Below are 17,538 nucleotides of genomic sequence, written 5' to 3' on the forward strand. Positions count from 1 at the left end.
AGTTTGGGAAGGAATTAAACACCACATTACTCCATACACACACAATTTAAATTTATAAAAATGCTTTCAGGGTCTTTTAGAACTTAAAACCTAGTGCAGTAGCGCCATTAGAACCATAATGACATTGTAGAAAACTTCAGCAACAACCATCTAAATAGCTGAGATAGTAAATACTTGAAAGGAAAGAGGGTGTAAAATATTGAAGTTTTTAGTCATGATATTTTCATTGACAAGGGGGAGAGAGTTTTGCCTGAGCAAGGACTTCAGGAGAAGGTTCAAGGACAACAGGAAATCATGAATATAAGCATACAGAAATACAGATTCCACCCATTTAGGATTCTTTCACAATTGGGTGTTTTCAGCAGAATCCAAAGTCTTTGTATAGTTTTCTCATCACTGCCTCCTTAATTTTGCTGCAGTTCCAGAAGGTTTATGTGTTATTGGTACAGATCACCTGAAAGCAAATATGACAACAAAAAAGTCACAAAGCCCTCCCCCCGAAAAGATTTGCTGCCTCTTTATTTGTTCTCAGATGCTTCCTGTGAATTTACAGCTTCAGATTCTAAGATTTCCCCAGCTTCTGTCCCTGAGGATGCTACAATGGACTAAGGGAGGGTTGCATTTTTCACATGGAAAGTGCTGCAGTGTTCTTTCCTCCTTATGAAGGGCACTTACTCATGGTGCTGGAGAGGGGGTTGGGGGAGCAAGATGGTGGAAAGATGCAGATCAAATGGTAACAGAACGTTAGCTCATTTCATTATTTTCCTCAGCACAGGCGCCAGATGCTCTTTCAGCTGTGGGTCAATTTGGATGTTGCTGAGTTCCTTGATATTCAGGATAATCTCGTGTGCTTCCTGGAAGAGTTCCTTCCCCACAGCTTCCTCCACCCGGTTGCGCCATTCTGACAGCTTGGGTCTGTCTTCAAAGATGTCACAACCTACTCCAATGGGCTGCATAGAGAGACGTAACTGAAGTGAGAAATGCTGAAGCTTCCACAAGGGAAGTCACCACTAAGTGTGTGTGTGGGGTGGGGTCAGGGGGAACTCATGGAAGAGAATCAGAAAGGTTGGGAGATCTCCTAGTCTACCTGTGCATCTGGAAAAAAACCCAACTGGACTGTATTTCTTCATGCGTTTTAATAGTCCCAAATCCACTCCTGACAACAGTGGCCCCTTTTACTTGATGATGACACAGGATGTGGCTAACACTTATTTGAGTAATGCTCAGCAACAGCATTAAAGAGATGGGGCTAGAGATCCCATTGGTGAATGCTATTGCCTACTTGTTATTTGTAGTGAGGAATGCTAAACCAGGTAGCAACATATGAGACCACCACCACCATTGTAACTTAAGCTGAGGTTTTAGTTGGGGGGCTTCCCCTCTACTTTCTGCCTGTCCCACCCTCTGAAATTCTTCACTGCAGAGATGCAGCACTGCTATTTGTTAGTCACTGGGACATGGAATTAAGAGCGGGAAATGCTCTTGCTCTGCAGGATCCCAGCTCTGATGGCCTGGGACCGAGCAACCAATCTCGGTATGATCCACTTAATTTGATTAAAAAAAAAAGCTCCCCCCAGCTTTGCTACTGGAGGAGTTTCAAGTTGGTATCTTGTGGGTCTGCTGTGGGGAAGAATAGGTAGGTCTGGAGGACAATATTTTAATATAGGAATCCAGCCCTCTGCTGAATTAGATCTGCATTCCTGCTCTAGGGAAACATGCTGCTCATCCCCAGGTAGTTAGACAATACCATCTTTTCCTTGTGCTGAGTCTTCATGATTACAATCCACTACTCACCTGCATGAGCTCCACAATAGCCACTAGGTCTGCCAGGGAGATCTCACTGCCCAGGATGAACGGCTTGTTCTGAAGGAATTTCTCCTCAAATTGCTTCAGGGAAATAGCCAGCTCATCCATAACCTCCTGCAGCTTCTCCGGAGGCAGTGTCTGGCCTGTGAAGAGGGGAATGAGCACCTGTTTAGGGAGAAGGGAATAGACTTAGCCTCCATAGATATACTTGCACTGGATTTCCTTTGCCTTTGCAAATGGGATCCACTAAATTTACCGATCATCACGTCATACAATCTAGGATCAGTTTGAAGTGATGCTATATTCACATGTGGCAAGATCTCAGCTTTCATTAAAAGATGATCCTTTATCCTTCAAAATGCTCACAGTCAAAGCAATCGTGTCCAAAGCAGTGCACAGAATAAAAACCCTCAGTGTTTCACAACTTCACAGCTTCCTCCTGCTATGGCTTCTGGTTAAGCCTCTTGTTTATTTTGGGAAAGTGGAGCTGACAGCTAGCCAGCTCAGGTCAAAACCTCAAGGAAGTATTAAGTGTACAAATTCACTTGTTAGAACAGAACAAAAAGGGATGTTATCATATTACATGTACCTGGTAATTACATTTGCTTTAGATGCGTGAAAGCTAGTGAAATTATGTTATTGTCTTCACCTGTTTCCTGTAATTGCTATCTTTGTACTTAATTAACCTTAGATCAGCAGTTCTCAAACTGTGGGTCAGGACTCCAAAGTGAGTCACGACCCCATTTTAATGGAGTCACCAGAGCCGAAGCCTGAGCCTAACCCCTGGGGTTGAAACCTGAGGGCTTCATCTCTGGGTGGTGGGGCTCAGGTTACAGGCACTCAGCCTGGGGTTGCAGCCTCTGGGCTTGGGCTTTGTCCCCCACTCTCTCCCCCCCACACACTGGGGGTCATGTAGTAATTTTTGTTGTCAGAAGGGGGTCGTGGTGCAATGAAGTTTGAGAACCCCTTAGATCCCTGCCTTAGATCAAAGATGTGTTAGGATAAGAGTTGTCACATTGTTCATGAAAACTAATGAAATTGTCTGGATGTCTATAACTAAATGTATTAGGATGTCACAATAATTGAATGGCCCATCAACCGGGGTGTGAAGCCTTAAACTTTAAATGAAAAGGTTGTTAACTTCAAAGTATGGATCATTATGTAAGACAATGGAAGATCTACAAACTTGGTCTGCATTTAATCAATAAAACAAGACCCCTGCAGTGATGGAAACGCTTGCCAGACTTTTCAACTATAAAAAGGGAACCTGAGAATGATTCTGCATCTCTCATCCATTTGGATGCTGTTAGGGGGTGTTCCAAATAAAAGAGAGAGGTCCCCAAAGCCATTTTGGGAAGCCCTGAGAGACTTATGGAGAACTAAGCAGATACACCATCTCTGCTGTCACTTTGGACTTACAAACTTTGACTCACCTGTTATGTATTTTACCTGCTTTAACCTCTCAGTAATGCTCATTTCTTTTTCTTAGCTAATAAATATTAGGTTAGTTTACTAGAGAAATTGGCTTTGGTGATTTCTGGTTTTAATAAACTTTCATCATAAAGTCCACTTTATCTGGGTGATAAAAAGGTGCTGGAGAGCTTAAGGGGACTGGTCATGGCTCCATGGTTAGACTAATTCAGTAGTCCAGGAGCGCACATTTGTTACTGGTTTGGTGAAATCTAATTATAGAATATACCGCCAGTTTGGGGTATCGGCCCTGTTTTCTGACAGTCTGACCTGAGATTTTCTCTTTCTTTTGTAGCCACATACCAGGCACCGTGACAGGAAAGCAGAACTCTGATCACAGATTTTTGCAGGTGAAACTGGGAGCAAATGTCTCCTAATCATTAGCATATACAGCAATTCATTCCATGATTGCTTAATCCAGGCCAGAATTTAAGCAGATTCTATGTGGCAACAATATGAAGCACAAGCAGTGTTCCTTAGCATGTGGGCTATATATTCATAGATTTCAAGGCCAGAAGGGACCATTATGATCATCTAGTGTTACCTTTGCCATTGAACTTCACCCAGTGATTCCTGCATAAAGATAACTTGTGGCTGAACTACAGTATTTTTGTTTTTTAGAAAGACATCCCGTCTTGATTGAAAGACTCCAACTGATGGAGAACGTACACACCCCTTGGTATCCTGTTCTAATGGTTATTTACATTCCCAGTTAGAATCAAAGGTTGCTACAAGGTCTTTGTAAGTCCGGCATCCTGAATAAAGAATCCCCTCTGTGTTTACTCCACCCAACGCCTGGCTCTTCTCCATGGCAAGGGACACAACAGTCATATGGTTTTAATTTGATATTATAAATTAAAAAGATACAAATCCTGCATTTATTTTCCAGGGATCACCAAGTGAATCAAGAAGAAGTTTTATTACTTGGTTCAGAAGCAATGCTGGAGCTCAGCATAGTTTATTCAGAACTGGATGTGTCATAGATCTTTCAGGCCAGAAGGGACCGTTAAGATCATCTAGTCGGTTCTCTTGCATATCACAGGCCAGTAAACCTCATCCTGCAATTTCTCCATCAAGCCCATAACATCTGTTTGAGCTATAGCATATCTTTTAGAAAGATATCCAGTCTTGATTTAAAGACTTCTGGTATAGATAATCCCATACATTCCTAGGTCAGATGTTCCAACGGTGAATCATAGCATTTCTGTGTAGTGGCTTGGGACAGCATCTTCCTCCTTTTCCCATTCTAGGGACAGTTTGTCTTCTCCCATATCCTAGTTAGTGTGCCCTGTGCTACAGAGTGGTTTTATATCCTTCCCTACCTCCAGTGTTCCAGCAGCTACTTCCTGGACCAGGGTTATCTAATCAGCAGCGAGATTAAGTTGGATTAGAACATAAGCACATAAAAATGGCCATACTGGGTCAGACCAAAGGTCCATGTACCTCAGTAACCTGTCTTCCAACTCTGGCCAATGCCAGGTGCCCCAGAGGGAATGAACAGAACAGGTAATCATCAAATGATCCATCCCGTCACCCATTCCCAGCTTCCAGCAAACAGAGGCTAGGGACACCATCCCTGTCCTTCCTGACTAATAGCCATTGATGGACCTATCCTCCATGAATTTATCTAGTTCTTTTTTGAAGCCTGTTATAGTCTTGGCCTTCACAACATCCTGTGGCAAAGAGTTCCACAGACTGACTGTGTGTTGTGTGCAGAAATACATCCTTTTGTTTATTTTAAACCTGCTGCTATTAATTTCATTTGGTGACCTCCAGTTCTTGTGTTATGAGAAGGAGTAAATAACACTTCCTTATTTACTCTCTCCACACCAGTCATGATTTTATAGACCTCTATCATATCACCTCTTAGTCATCTCTTTTCCAAGATGACAAGTCCCAATCTGATTAATCTCTCCTCATACGGAAGCTGTTCCATACGCCTAATCATTTTTGTTGCCCCTTTCTAAACCTTTTCCCATTCCAATATATCTTTTTTGAGATGGGACGACCACATCTGCACACAGTATTCAAAATGTGGGCGAACCATGGATTTATATAGATATTTATATAGATATTTATATATATAATACTTTCTGTCTTATTATCTATCCCTTTCTTAATGATGCCCAACATTCTGTTAGCTTTTTTGACTGCCACTGGACATTGAGTGGATGTTTTCAGAGAACTATCCACAATGACTCCAAGATCTCTTTCTTAAGGGGTAACAGCTTATTTATATTTTATATGTATAGTTGGGATGATGTTTTCCAATGTGCATTACTTTGCATTTATCAACATTGAATTTCATCTGTCATTTTGTTGCCTAGTCAGCCAGTTTTGTGAGATCCTTTTACAGCTCTTCAGTCCGCTTTGGACTTAACTATCTTGAGCAGTTTTGTATCATCTGCAAATGTTGCCACCTCACTGTTTACACCTTTTCCCAGATCATTTATGAATATGTTGAATAGGATTGGCCCCAGTACAGACCCCTGGGGGACACCACTGTTTACCTCTCTCCATTCTGAAAACTGACCATTTATTCCTACCCTTTGTTTCCTATCTTTTAACCAGTTACCGATCCATGAGAGAACCTTCCCTCTTATCCCATGACAGCTTACTTTGTTTAAGAGCTTTTGGTGAGGGACCTTGTCAAAGGCTTTCTGGAAATCTAAGTACACTATATCCACTGTATCCCCCTTGTCCACATGCTTGTTGACCCCCTCAGAGAATTCCAGTAGATTGGTGAGGCAAGATTTCCCTTTACAAAACATATGTTGTCTCTTCCATAACAAATTATGTTCATCTATGTGTCTGACAATTCTGTTCTTTCCTATAGTTTCAACCAGTTTGCCTGGTACTGAAGTTAGGCTTACTGGCCTGTAATTGCCAGGATCACCTCTGGAGCCCTTTTTAAAAATTGATGTCAAATTTGCCATCCTCCAGTCATTTGTTACAGAAGCTGATTTAAACAATAGGTTACAAACCACAGTTACTAGTTCTGCAATTTCACATTTGAGTTCCTTCAGAACTCTTGGGTGAATACCAGCTGGTCCTGGTGACTTATTACTGTTTAACTTATCAATTTGTTCCAAAACCTCCTTTAATGACACCTCAATCTGGGACAGTTCCTCAGATTTGTCACCTAAAAAGAATGGCTCTAAAAAGAATGGGAATCTCCCTCACATCCTCAGCAGTGAAGACTGATGCAAAGAGTTAATTTAGTTTCTCCTCAATGGCCTTATCGTCCTTGAGTGCTCCTTTAGTATCTTGATCATCCCAGGGCCCCACTGATTGTTTATCAGGCCTCCTGCTTCTGATGTACTTAAAATTTTTTTGCTATTACTTTTTGAGTCTTTGGCTAACTGTTCACTTTTTTTTGGCCTTCCTAATTATATTTTTAGACTTCACTCGTCAGAGTTTTTGCTCCTTTCTTGTTTCCTCAATAGGGTTTAACTTCCATTTTTAATTTTCTTTGAAGCCTTGTGAGAGCAGGTTGCAGAGATTGGAAGCAATTGTATGTTGCATACGTGACTTATATTTGTGTTTCTTCTTTGTGGCGTTTAGCCAACTGTACTCCCATGTCAACAGAACAGGAAGCTAAACAAGCCCCAAAGTGTTTAGTCAATTACTGACAAGGGCAAAGTTACAACAAGCAAGATGAAATTATTACATGTTTACTGGCAACTCTCCGCACAGAGTGTAACCCCATTATTTCTATTCTTGTTCCCATTTTGGACTAGCATCTGTGTGTGCTGGAAGCAGACAGTCTCCTACAGATTTCATAATTGGTGAGTCTGCAGGGGAGCTGTGATTAAAGAATACAAGCCTTTCAGCTTTGTTTTGCAGAGCATGCACAAGGGAAGCAAAAGGAACCCAGGCTCTATTCACACCTCCAAGCTCTCTCTTTGGCTATGTCTATACTAAAACCACAGGGTGTGATGCGGTTTGTGTACACATACCTGAGCGATCTTTAATCTAGCGGTGAAGGTGCAGCAGCGCAGGCTTCAGCAGGGACTAGCTGCCTGAGTAATCCCTAGGGTACCGGGTCTGGGTGGGCTTGTACAGCCTGCACTGAAGCAGCTTCCCTTTCTGAAGATCTATAAAGATCTGTGCTTCCCTGGTGAGGTTCAGACCTTCTGTGTTAGACTGATATTTTTAAGGGAAAGTTGTTACCAAAGCCTTCCTTCCCTCATCCAAATACTAAGGAACTGGGAACAATTGCCTAAGTGAGTTTCCTCTCAGCTGGGTATGGGGCCAAGTGTGCTATTTTGGGGAGACAAACTTGCTTTGTATAGGAGCTGTTTAAATGTCCCATGTCCAGTGAGGAAATACTAGTATTCTGAGCTTTTAGCATTTAATCTTCTTACCTTGATCCACAAGGTCTTGGGAGCATTAGCCCGGATGTTGGTATGATGCCATGACAGGTATTCATCTACCCGGGCCCGTTTCTGTATGTCAGACGGGTACCAGTGATCAGGGGTGTTGTACTTCCTGCTCAGATACAGAAGAATTGCAGTGCTGTCCAGAAATTAACGGGAGACAAACAGTGGGGCAGATAAGGTGAAAGAATATATTCAGCTGCATCAATCTCTCCTCCCCCTTTCCTAATGTTGCTTCCACTAAAAAGTGTTGGGGCTTGGATTTTCAAAGGAGCCTAATGGAGGGAGCCACTCAATTCCCACGGACAGTCAGTCCGAGCTGGGCACCGAACTGTTGTAGGCTCCTTTCAGAACTTTAACCTGTAGGAAAATTAAGCCTCAAGATGAAACCAGTGTTTGTACAGTGCCTAGCACAATGGAGTCCTGGTCCATGACTAGTGATCCTAGGCACTCCACTAACACTGCTATTACTACTGCTAACACTAATAATAATCTGTAGACAATATTTTGCTAAAAACCCATTAGCAGCTGTACTTTTCTGATGCCTCTCTCATCACTGCAGATTTCCAAGGGGTTTGTGTACCCACAGAAGCTCTCTTTAAGTGGCATCCCCCTCCAATCATCTTCATAAAGGCCCTATCTTGCAAGATCTCCCCACCCACCCTCGTGAGTTCAAGGGAATTGCTTGCACAGAGAGCTTGCAGGATCCGGCCCTTGGTGTTTGTTGCCATCCAGTGTTTGTGTCATCACGAGCAGGCAGGAGAAATCAGCCGGTTAAAAATCTTGGTAATTTGCAATGATGTATGGTCAGCTATTGTGCTGGGGAGTGAGTCCCATAGAAAAATCTATACTGACAAAAGTAAAGAAAGAAAATACAGGCAGCCCTTGCCATTTTGATACAGATATCATTGAACTATTTTAGCATGATGACAGTGTAAGCCTGCTGAGATAAGGCTTTTCAAAGGATGCAGACAGGTCATTTTGTAAAATAAAAACGAGGTTTTTTCTGTCTGATGCTTATATGACCTTTGTCGCTGTAGTATCTGAGTGACTAACATAAACAGAAATGTTGCCATGATTTTGTATTTCAGAGTAAAAGTTTTTTTTGTTTGTTTAGCTTTAAACATTCCTCTGCAGTGTTCGTAACCCAAGACTTTGTTGTGTAGTGCATGCACATGAGAACCAGATGGCAAAACCCATGCCTAAGATCCTAGGTGCTATGGTAACACAAATCATACAAAATAACAATAGTATGTTTTCATCATGGAAGCTAACAAATGCAGAAAAGCAAACAAAGTAAATGAGATTTTTTATTACAATAACCTGAGATGTTAAAAGGTACGAATTTTAAATCTTTGTGTATGATTTTTATCATTTTTTGGCAGTGTCAAGAGGTTTCAAATGTGAAAAGGTAATTGCAAAACATTTTAAGTGGGCACCCACAGCCCAAGCATGAGTGTCAGTTAAATTAACCGCTTCAGGGCCAGCAGAGAGGCACATGAGACAAACACTGTATTGTCCTGCTCCAGCCCATGCTAGAAAATCCTTGGTTCCCCATAAATAACGACCAATTAAGCTAGAAATGGCTACTCCACAATTTCAATTACATCTAACCAAAGAGGACCAGCTCCAAGTCTGAATCATATCATATATTTGAAATATGTGCATAGATTTAAGAACATAAGAACACAAGAATGGTCATACTGGGTTAGACCAAATGTCCATCTAGCCCAGTATGCTGTCATCTGACAGTGGCCAATGCCAGGTGCTTCAGAGAAACTGAACAGAACAGGTAATCATCAAGTGACCCATCCCATTGCCCATTCCCAGCTTTAAACATCTAAATGATAACACTGCATGTGAGTCAAGTCCCTACCATCTCCTTTCTTTGCAGGAACATAGGAGCTGAGATACTAAAGCAGACCATCAATCTGTCTAATCCATAAATGCATATGGCAAATTCTGAATTTTCTTTTTAATCAGACATAGGGAATGATACTTCCCAACCCCTGAATTTAATTAGCTTATCCCTCAGTAATGGTATTTGGGGATTGAATTCTTACCTCTCTGCTAAGGTGAAGACTCCATCCTTCAGTGCTGGCACTTTCTTTAGGATGTTCACTTTGCCAAACTCTTCCCTATAATGTTGCCCTAAAAACAATTAAAATATGATAGTCCATGGTCAGAAGTATCTAAACCTGTGAAAACTGAAGCAAGCACCTAGCTTATACGTAACTAGACCATGCATGAATGAGGATCAGTCAAACCCATAAGAACATTCTGCCTTCACTTCATGGTGTTCTGTTAGAGTTTTCCTACATGTGCATGTTTCAGATTAAAAAGGGGCATAAATTAAAGAGTCAGAACATAAGCTATCTGTGAACTTTGCAAACTGCTCAGGTCTGCCAATGGCATGGAGCAGTTCAGGATGTTGCATTAGGATTCAGACATTTGATTCCTGTCAGTGCTAGTTAGTTAGTATTATATAGTTTATATTATGGAGCAAATATTATGTATTTTTAAAGGCCCTCTATTTAAGCTGTATGAATCACCCTTCTACCATGCTTTGCACTAGAAATGTATTAAACTGTGATTAGGCTCTTGTTCTTGATACATGTGAAAATCATCAAGGACAAGGTAATGTTTAGTTGAGGTTTGCTAAAATTAATAGGTAACTATAATTTTTGCAGTTTTTCTAGAAATATTTTGCTATAGATGTTCAAGAACCTTGGAAAACGTGCAAACTGGATAAGAAAGAAAAATAGGGTACATAATGAGACAATGGAATGTGGGAAATTTCCTGTCCATGATAACACGGAGGTGTGCGTGTGTGTGTATATATATATATATATATATATACACATACCGCTGTCAATCAGCAGTGTGATGAGGTGTAATCCCTGACCCACATAGCTCTGCTGGGAGATGCTTGTAGTGCATTATACTGGCAAAAACATGCGCTTACCGGGAAATCTTATTTAACTGGGAGTGAAGGTTGGGGACTGGAATAAGCATCATGCCAGTATAACTGCATCCGTATTAGGAGTGCTTTGCTGGTACAGTAGATATGTATACTATATCAGGAAAGTGCTCCTCACTCTCCAGGGTGTAATCTTTGTTAAACGCTCTCCACTGCAAAGAGAGACATATAAAAGAGATGGTTTGCTGTCAGACTGGGAGGATGTATCATCTAGTGGAGTCCCACAGGGTCTGGTACTATTCAATATTTTTATTAATGACTTGGATAATGGAGTGGAGATTATGCTTATAAACTTTGTGAATGACACCAAGCTGGGAGAGGTTGCAAGCACTTCGGAGGACAGGATTAGAATTCAAAACTACCTTGACGAGTTAGAGAATTGGTCTGAAATAAACAGGATGAAATTCAATAGAGACAAATGCAAAGGAAAGGAGGAAGAAAATCAAATGTACCACTACAAAATGGGAAACAACTGGCTAGGCAGTAGTACTACTGAAAAGGATAGTGGATCACAAAATGAATATGAGCCAATAACCAGGTCCCCCCTCAGTCCTCTTTTCTCAAGCCTAAACATACCCAGTTTTCTTAACCTTTCCCCAGAGGTCAGGTTTTCTAAACCTTTTAATTGTGTTGCTCTCCTCTGGACTCTCTCCAATTTGTGAACATATTTTCCAAAGTGTGGAACCCAGAATTGGACACAGTAGGCCTCACTAAGCTAATATAATTCTGGGGTGCCTTAACAGAAACGTTGTATGTAAGACACAGGTGGTAATTGTCCTGCTCTACTTGGCACTAGCGAGGCCTCAGATGGACTACTGTGTCTAATTGTAGGTGTTACACTTTGGGAAAGATGTTCACAAATTGGAGAGAGTCCAGAGGAGAACAACACAATTAATAAAAGGTTTAGAAAACCTGACCTCTGGGGAAAGGTTAAGAAAACTGGGTATTTTTAGTCTTGAGAAAAGAAGACTGAGGGGGTACCTGGTAACAGCATTCAAATATGTTAAGGTCTATAGTAAAGAGGATGATGATCAGTTGCTCTCCAGGACCACTGAAAGTAGGACAAGACGTAATGGGCTTAATCTGCAGCAAGAGAGATCTAGGTTAGATATTAGGGAAAACTTTCTAACTCTAAGGGTTGTTAAGCTCTGCAATAGCCTTCCAAGGGCAGTTGTGGACTCCCCAGTATTGGAGGTTTTTAAGAAAACGTCAGACAAACACCTGTCAGGATGGTCTTGGTTTATTTGTCCTGCCTCAGCAAAAGGGGCTGGACTCAAAGACTTTCTAGTGTTTCTTCCAGCCCTACATTTCTATGATTCAATGAGATTGTAACGGAAGTAACCAGTTGATCCCTGATGTTCTATCATTTGTTTTGTTTTAGATTTTCTTTTCCTTTCTTTAATCATAAAATAGCCATGCTTAATAATTGTGATTTTGCATGGTCTCAGTCATGGTGTCCCCAAGGGTTTGTAAAAGAACCCCTGCGACTCAAATGGTGAGAGTCACATCCCTGAGGTGGCTGTAAGAGGGATGACTAGTAAGGGCTGGCCGACTTTTGCGTGTTTCTTAAAACACAATATCGTTAGTAATTTTTCAAATGAAATTACTTGGCTTCCAACCATTTAAAATCACCCTTTTCCACCCCACACTCCCTTGAGTGTAATTTGGCTCAGGGGCACCTACTGGAGTATTGCTGGGGCAGGTAGCAAGTGGGGACTAAACCCCAAGCCCCTATGTCCTTGTCTAGCTCAGTCAGGGCTCCCGGTGGGGGTGTCGCTAGGCCCAGTGTTCCTGCTGAGCCCCTCAAGGGGCACGGCTGAACCTGTGCTCTCCACCGCAGGCCTCTTGCGGGCAGGGTTAAGAGCAGCTGAGGACCGAGCCAGCCCGCAGTGTTGCCACATGGGACAGGACTGGGGCTGAGCTGGAGCCCAACTGGCATGAGGGGAAAATTTCCCGCCTTCCAGTGAATTGAAACCTTGCCTGGCCTGAGGGGAAAAGCCCTCTGACTGGCTGACTTCCCTACTTGCCCGCCTTCTTGGGCTGAGTGACCACCTACAGGAGAGCTAGCGCTCACTCCCTCTCTCACCGCAGCAACCCAAAGCCATTCTCACAGGAGGGGAGGGGGCAGCGGAAAGAGCCCAGCCCTCAGGGCAGCTCTGCTCCCTCCTCCCGCGTCCCTTGCTGCAACACTGGCCCTGGGCAGGCGGAGAGGGGACCCCACGGCAGCCCCCAGGCCTGGGAGTGGGGTGCAGAACCCTAGAAGGAGCAGAGGTGAGGCTGGGCGGATGGGGGCGGGGGCTGAACTGATGAGCTCTGGGAGGCAGGACTGATTTGGAGGTTGGGGCTGGGGCAGAATTAATTGCTGGGTAGGAGATGGGCAGATGTGGGGTGAGAGTTCCTGCAGCAGAGGCCAAAATCACCTCACCCAATAAATCTGGGAAAGTAATCAACACCGGTTGTCATACACAGCCAGGCAGGCAGGCACACACGGGCATGCACAGACACTACACACACGGGCTGTCCATAAATTATGTAATACATCTTTTTATTATTTTCAAGCCCCACCCACCTCTTGTAACATGTTGTAATAACACTGAAACAAACACACAAAATTAAGGACCCACCCACCCCCTTATGTAACTTATGGATAGCCCCACCATCACCACCTCACAGACACAAAGGGGATGGGCAGGAGGAGTTAAAAAATCAAAAGTCAGACCGAAAAACCACAGTATCACCTTTAAAAAAAAACAAAAACCCTCATGATTTTTTGGGGTCTGACTCATGGCACTTGAGGTCAACAATACTGGAATCAGCCAAGGAAAGTGAAGATCAGCAGAGCAGGGTTGAGGCACGGTAGGAGGGCTGAGTGGTGAGACCTGCACCGCAGCTGCTGTAGCTATCCTGTGCAGAAGGGGGATTTCTTTGGGGGTCTCATTCTAGCATCTCTCACCACCCCAAATAGTCACTGATGTTAAACAAATCTATTAACTGAGAGGCTCAAACAAATTTCCAAAGAAAAGAACAGCCCTGAGGCAAAGTACAAGGGCAAGGGTTATTATCTCCAATATTTTGAGCTCTGTTGACCGAGTGAGCTCCCTGCAGAGCTAGGGTTGGCTTTTGGATTCTGTAACAGACAGAGCAGGCTGTAGGGAGTTGTCTCTATGAGGATTTAGTTGTTGTCCATGTTAGTGAGACAAAAGATCCCAGAATGTGGGGATTCTGTATGTGGGAATTAGCATGTGCATCCTGGACAGTAGGTTCATCATGGTCTTAGGTTAAAGGGAAACAGCATCCATGTTTCCCTGCAGTCTAAGTTCACAAGGTAACAAACACCTTTCAAAGCAAATGCACTGTGAATTTATATATACGCTTTATGCTAGTTATCCCTGGTGTCTGAGCCTATTGTTAGAGGCAGCCGGCGACTGAGTAATGATGTCCTTTATCACAGTGGCAGCAGGAGAGCTCCATGTGTAATACTCTGAACCAGCTTCCAAGCTGCTTTAATTATTAACAGTCCTATTAAGAACTTAAAATTAGTGTCCTTGATGGAACTACTAAATCATTAAAGCAGCTTGGAGACTGGTTCAGAGCCTCTTACAGGAAGCTCTCATGCTGCCATTGTCACAAATGAGAAATTACATCTAATTTTTTTGTTTCATGATGGCTTTACATATACAATACAGCCTTGCTGAGATTTCTGTCACATGGCTCTGCAGCAAGCCATTCAGGTTTGCAAAGAAAAGCTTTAATACCAACACTGGTTTCACATTGCTTCAATGGGATTAATGGTTTATTTATTTATGTATAAAGATAATTATTATGACTGATCTTTATATTTGCAATTTAGCAGACATAACACTGTAGCCCCATTCTACTAGGCCAGGGATCGGCAACCTTTGGCCCGCAGCCCGTCAGGGAAAGCTACTGGTGGGCTGGGATGGTTTGTTTACCTTCGGCATCCGCAGGTTTGGCCGATCGCAGATCCCATTGGCCGGGATTTGCCGTTCCCTCGCCCCCAACAATGGGGGCTGCGGGAAGCGGCAGCCAGCATGTCCCTCGGCTCGTGCTGCTTCCTGTAGCCCCCATTGGCCTGGAATGGTGAAACCCAGCCAGTGGGAGCTGCGATAGGCCGAACCTGCGGACACTGCAGGTAAACAAACCATCCCAGCCTGCCAGTGGCTTTCCCTGATGGGCTGTGTGCCAAAAGTTGCCCATCCCTGTACTAGGCTGTGCTGGTCAGTATATGTGAGAAGCCTGTTCACAGGTCACATGGTGTTGACCTGACTTGTGGAGTCATCTTCTGAATGGGAACCAGATCCGCTGCAAATAATTAATGATTTCAAAGCAGCACCTCCAGCTCTCTTGGGGTTATGTACACAAGGGTGGTTGCCCTGCCTCCTAGAGCAATTTCAATAGGTAGCATACACAGTTGTTCATGGAATCAAAAAACTTGTTAGGATACTAACAATGAGGACTCCTAAGTATAAGACCTTAGGGGAAAGGAAGTTTACTAGACAGAAGGGAAAGAGCAAAGTGGGTAACATATTTTACAGAAAAGAGAAAAATCAATCTATTCGCCATGGCCAGCCATTCTCCCAGGACTCACATGTCTGAGAACTCCACTTTTTTGTTTCAAAGTTGATCAGGGTGACCAGATGTCCTGTTTTTAAAGGGGCAGTCCCATATTTAAGCCCTCATGCAGGTGTCCTGATTTTTTCTTAAAAACAGGCAAATTGTCCCGTATTTTCTGCCTCCCCCACCCCGCATGATCCCTGCCCACCAGCCACCTGCCCACCAGCGGTGAGTGGGAGGGGTCCAGTGGCCGACGGTGGGGGTGGTGGTACAAGTTTGGTGGCGGGGCAAAGCTGCAGCGCACAGGGTCGGGTGCTCCCTTGCTGATCCATCAGTGCAGTCCCTGCTGCGTGCCGGCTCTTGGCCAGCAGGGCCCCATCCCCTGTCCCATTTCCAGCTGGCACTGGCTGCGAGCTGCGGTGGCTGGTGAGTGCGGGCAGGCACCAGGCGGCGTCCGGTTATGTGTCACCGCTGCTGCCCACCCACTGGCCCTTTACATACTCCCCCTCTCACTGTCCTCTCCCTGCTTTGCCCCTTCACCTCCCCCAGACCCACTGCTCCTCCATATTCCCCCCGGTGGGGTGCATCCCGCTGCCAGTGCTGTGCGGAGAACCAGCCCCCGGACAGAGCTCTAAGCTCACCAACAGCCCAGGTCATCTCTTCCCCCACCTCCGCTGCGGCTGGAAGCAGCTCCCATTCCTTCCCTCCCACACAGCGCCAAAAAGCTGCTGCTGGCCACAATTTGGTGTGAACCCTGGCAGAAATCGGGGGGGGGAGCATGTGCCCCTGCGTGCGCCCCCACATGTGTTGCCAGGTACCATGAGAGCCGGGTCCGTCCCGGGGGCCCACCCAGGCAGGGAGGGCGGAGAACACTGAGCAGGGAGCATCGGGTTGGTTGGTCACCCTCCTGTGTGAGAGAGGTGTACAGGAGTGTGTGTGTCACCTCTCGCTATGTGAACCCTAAAGCCTAAAAGATAAGAAGGTAAATAAATAGAATCTAACTACACAGTATTTCTTTTTAACAGGGGCTCAGTCAACTTGATGTTAATTTGAACATTTGTACTGCATAGTTCTCATTGATTGCCGTTGAACTAGCTTGAATACGAGTAATTTTACCAGGAGTCCAATATTCAGCATAGGGAAATATGGCCACCCTAAAGCTGACAGATGGATATAGCTGGAAGGTGCAGTCAGTAAATGAGTAACAGTCATTTTAAACAATTGCGGGGGTCTAAACAGAAGCAAGCTGATAAATACACAGTCCTATATCGTGCTCCCATGCAGACATTCAGGGTATCTCTAAACAAAACAATGTCCAGTGCCCAGGCTGTCCTTCCCCTGCAGATTCTCTGTAACGAACCAACTAAACTTGCTAGACATGGCTGTAGGGTATTCCTAGCAGTGCCACAGAAGCAGCCACAATACAGATGAGTCAGGTGGGTATTCCAGGAATAGAAGCACACTAATCAAACCACAGTGGCCTCTCCCTTAGCTCCCCGCAGTAGGGAGTTCAAATAATGCCATTGCCTTAGCAGTGAATCCGTCTCTCTCTCAACAGGCCGGGCAAAGTTTCCCGGGGCTGGACTAGTGGAATGGATTCAGTTAGGCTGTGCACCCCTTCACAGGCTGCTGAATTGGAATTCATTTGCAAATTGGATACTATTAATTTAGGCTTAAATAGAGACTGGGAGTGGCTAAGTCATTATGCAAGGTAGCCTGTTTCCTCTTGTTTTTTCCTACCCCCCCCCCCCAGATGTTCTGGTTTAACTTGGATTTAAACCTGGAGAATGGTCAGTTTAGATGAGCTATTACCAGCAGGAGAGTGAGTTTGTGTGTGTATGGGGGTGGGGGGGATGTGAGAAAACCTTGATCTATGCAGGAAATAGCCCGACTTGATTATGTAAAGAGTTGTCACTTTGGATGGGCTAGCACCAACAGGAGAGTAAATTTGTGGGGGGAGGTGGAGGGTGAGAAAACCTGGATTTGTGCTGGAAATGGCCCACCTGTTGATCACTTTAGATAAGCTATTACCAGCAGGACAGTGGGGTGGGAGGAGGTATTGTTTCATGATTTCTGTGTGTATATAAAGTCTGCTGCAGTTTCCACGGTAAACATCTGATGAAGTGAGCTGTAGCTCACGAAAGCTCATGCTCAAATAAATTGGTTAGTCTCTAAGGTGCCACAAGTACTCCTTTTCTTTTTACCTTCTTTTGTGTCTCTCCCATGCATCATGGGGCACTGGCTGGCAGGATGACAGCAAGAGGCTACATACAGATGTCTCTGAGCTCTGCCCCTCTGTGTTCCCCCCAAAAACAGTCCCTCTTACCC

General features: G+C 44.1%; 1 protein-coding gene across 3 annotated transcripts in view; it reads right to left on the reverse strand.

Moving 5' to 3' along the window:
- The window catches only part of LOC140898673 (glutathione S-transferase theta-1-like), a 34,596-nt gene continuing 17,058 nt past the window's right edge, over positions 1 to 17,538 (reverse strand). For all 3 annotated transcript variants that reach the window (XM_073312841.1, XM_073312840.1, XM_073312839.1), the window contains 4 exons: positions 9,719 to 9,806; positions 7,644 to 7,794; positions 1,795 to 1,971; positions 1 to 950 (listed from right to left, as the gene is read on the reverse strand). In XM_073312841.1, coding sequence (XP_073168942.1) covers positions 750 to 950; positions 1,795 to 1,971; positions 7,644 to 7,794; positions 9,719 to 9,806 — 617 coding nt within the window. In that variant the 3' untranslated portion in view covers positions 1 to 749. The remainder of the gene's footprint in view (positions 951 to 1,794; positions 1,972 to 7,643; positions 7,795 to 9,718; positions 9,807 to 17,538) is intronic.

The sequence above is a fragment of the Lepidochelys kempii genome, chromosome 15, assembly GCF_965140265.1.
Source record: "Lepidochelys kempii isolate rLepKem1 chromosome 15, rLepKem1.hap2, whole genome shotgun sequence".
Taxonomy (NCBI): domain Eukaryota; kingdom Metazoa; phylum Chordata; order Testudines; family Cheloniidae; genus Lepidochelys; species Lepidochelys kempii.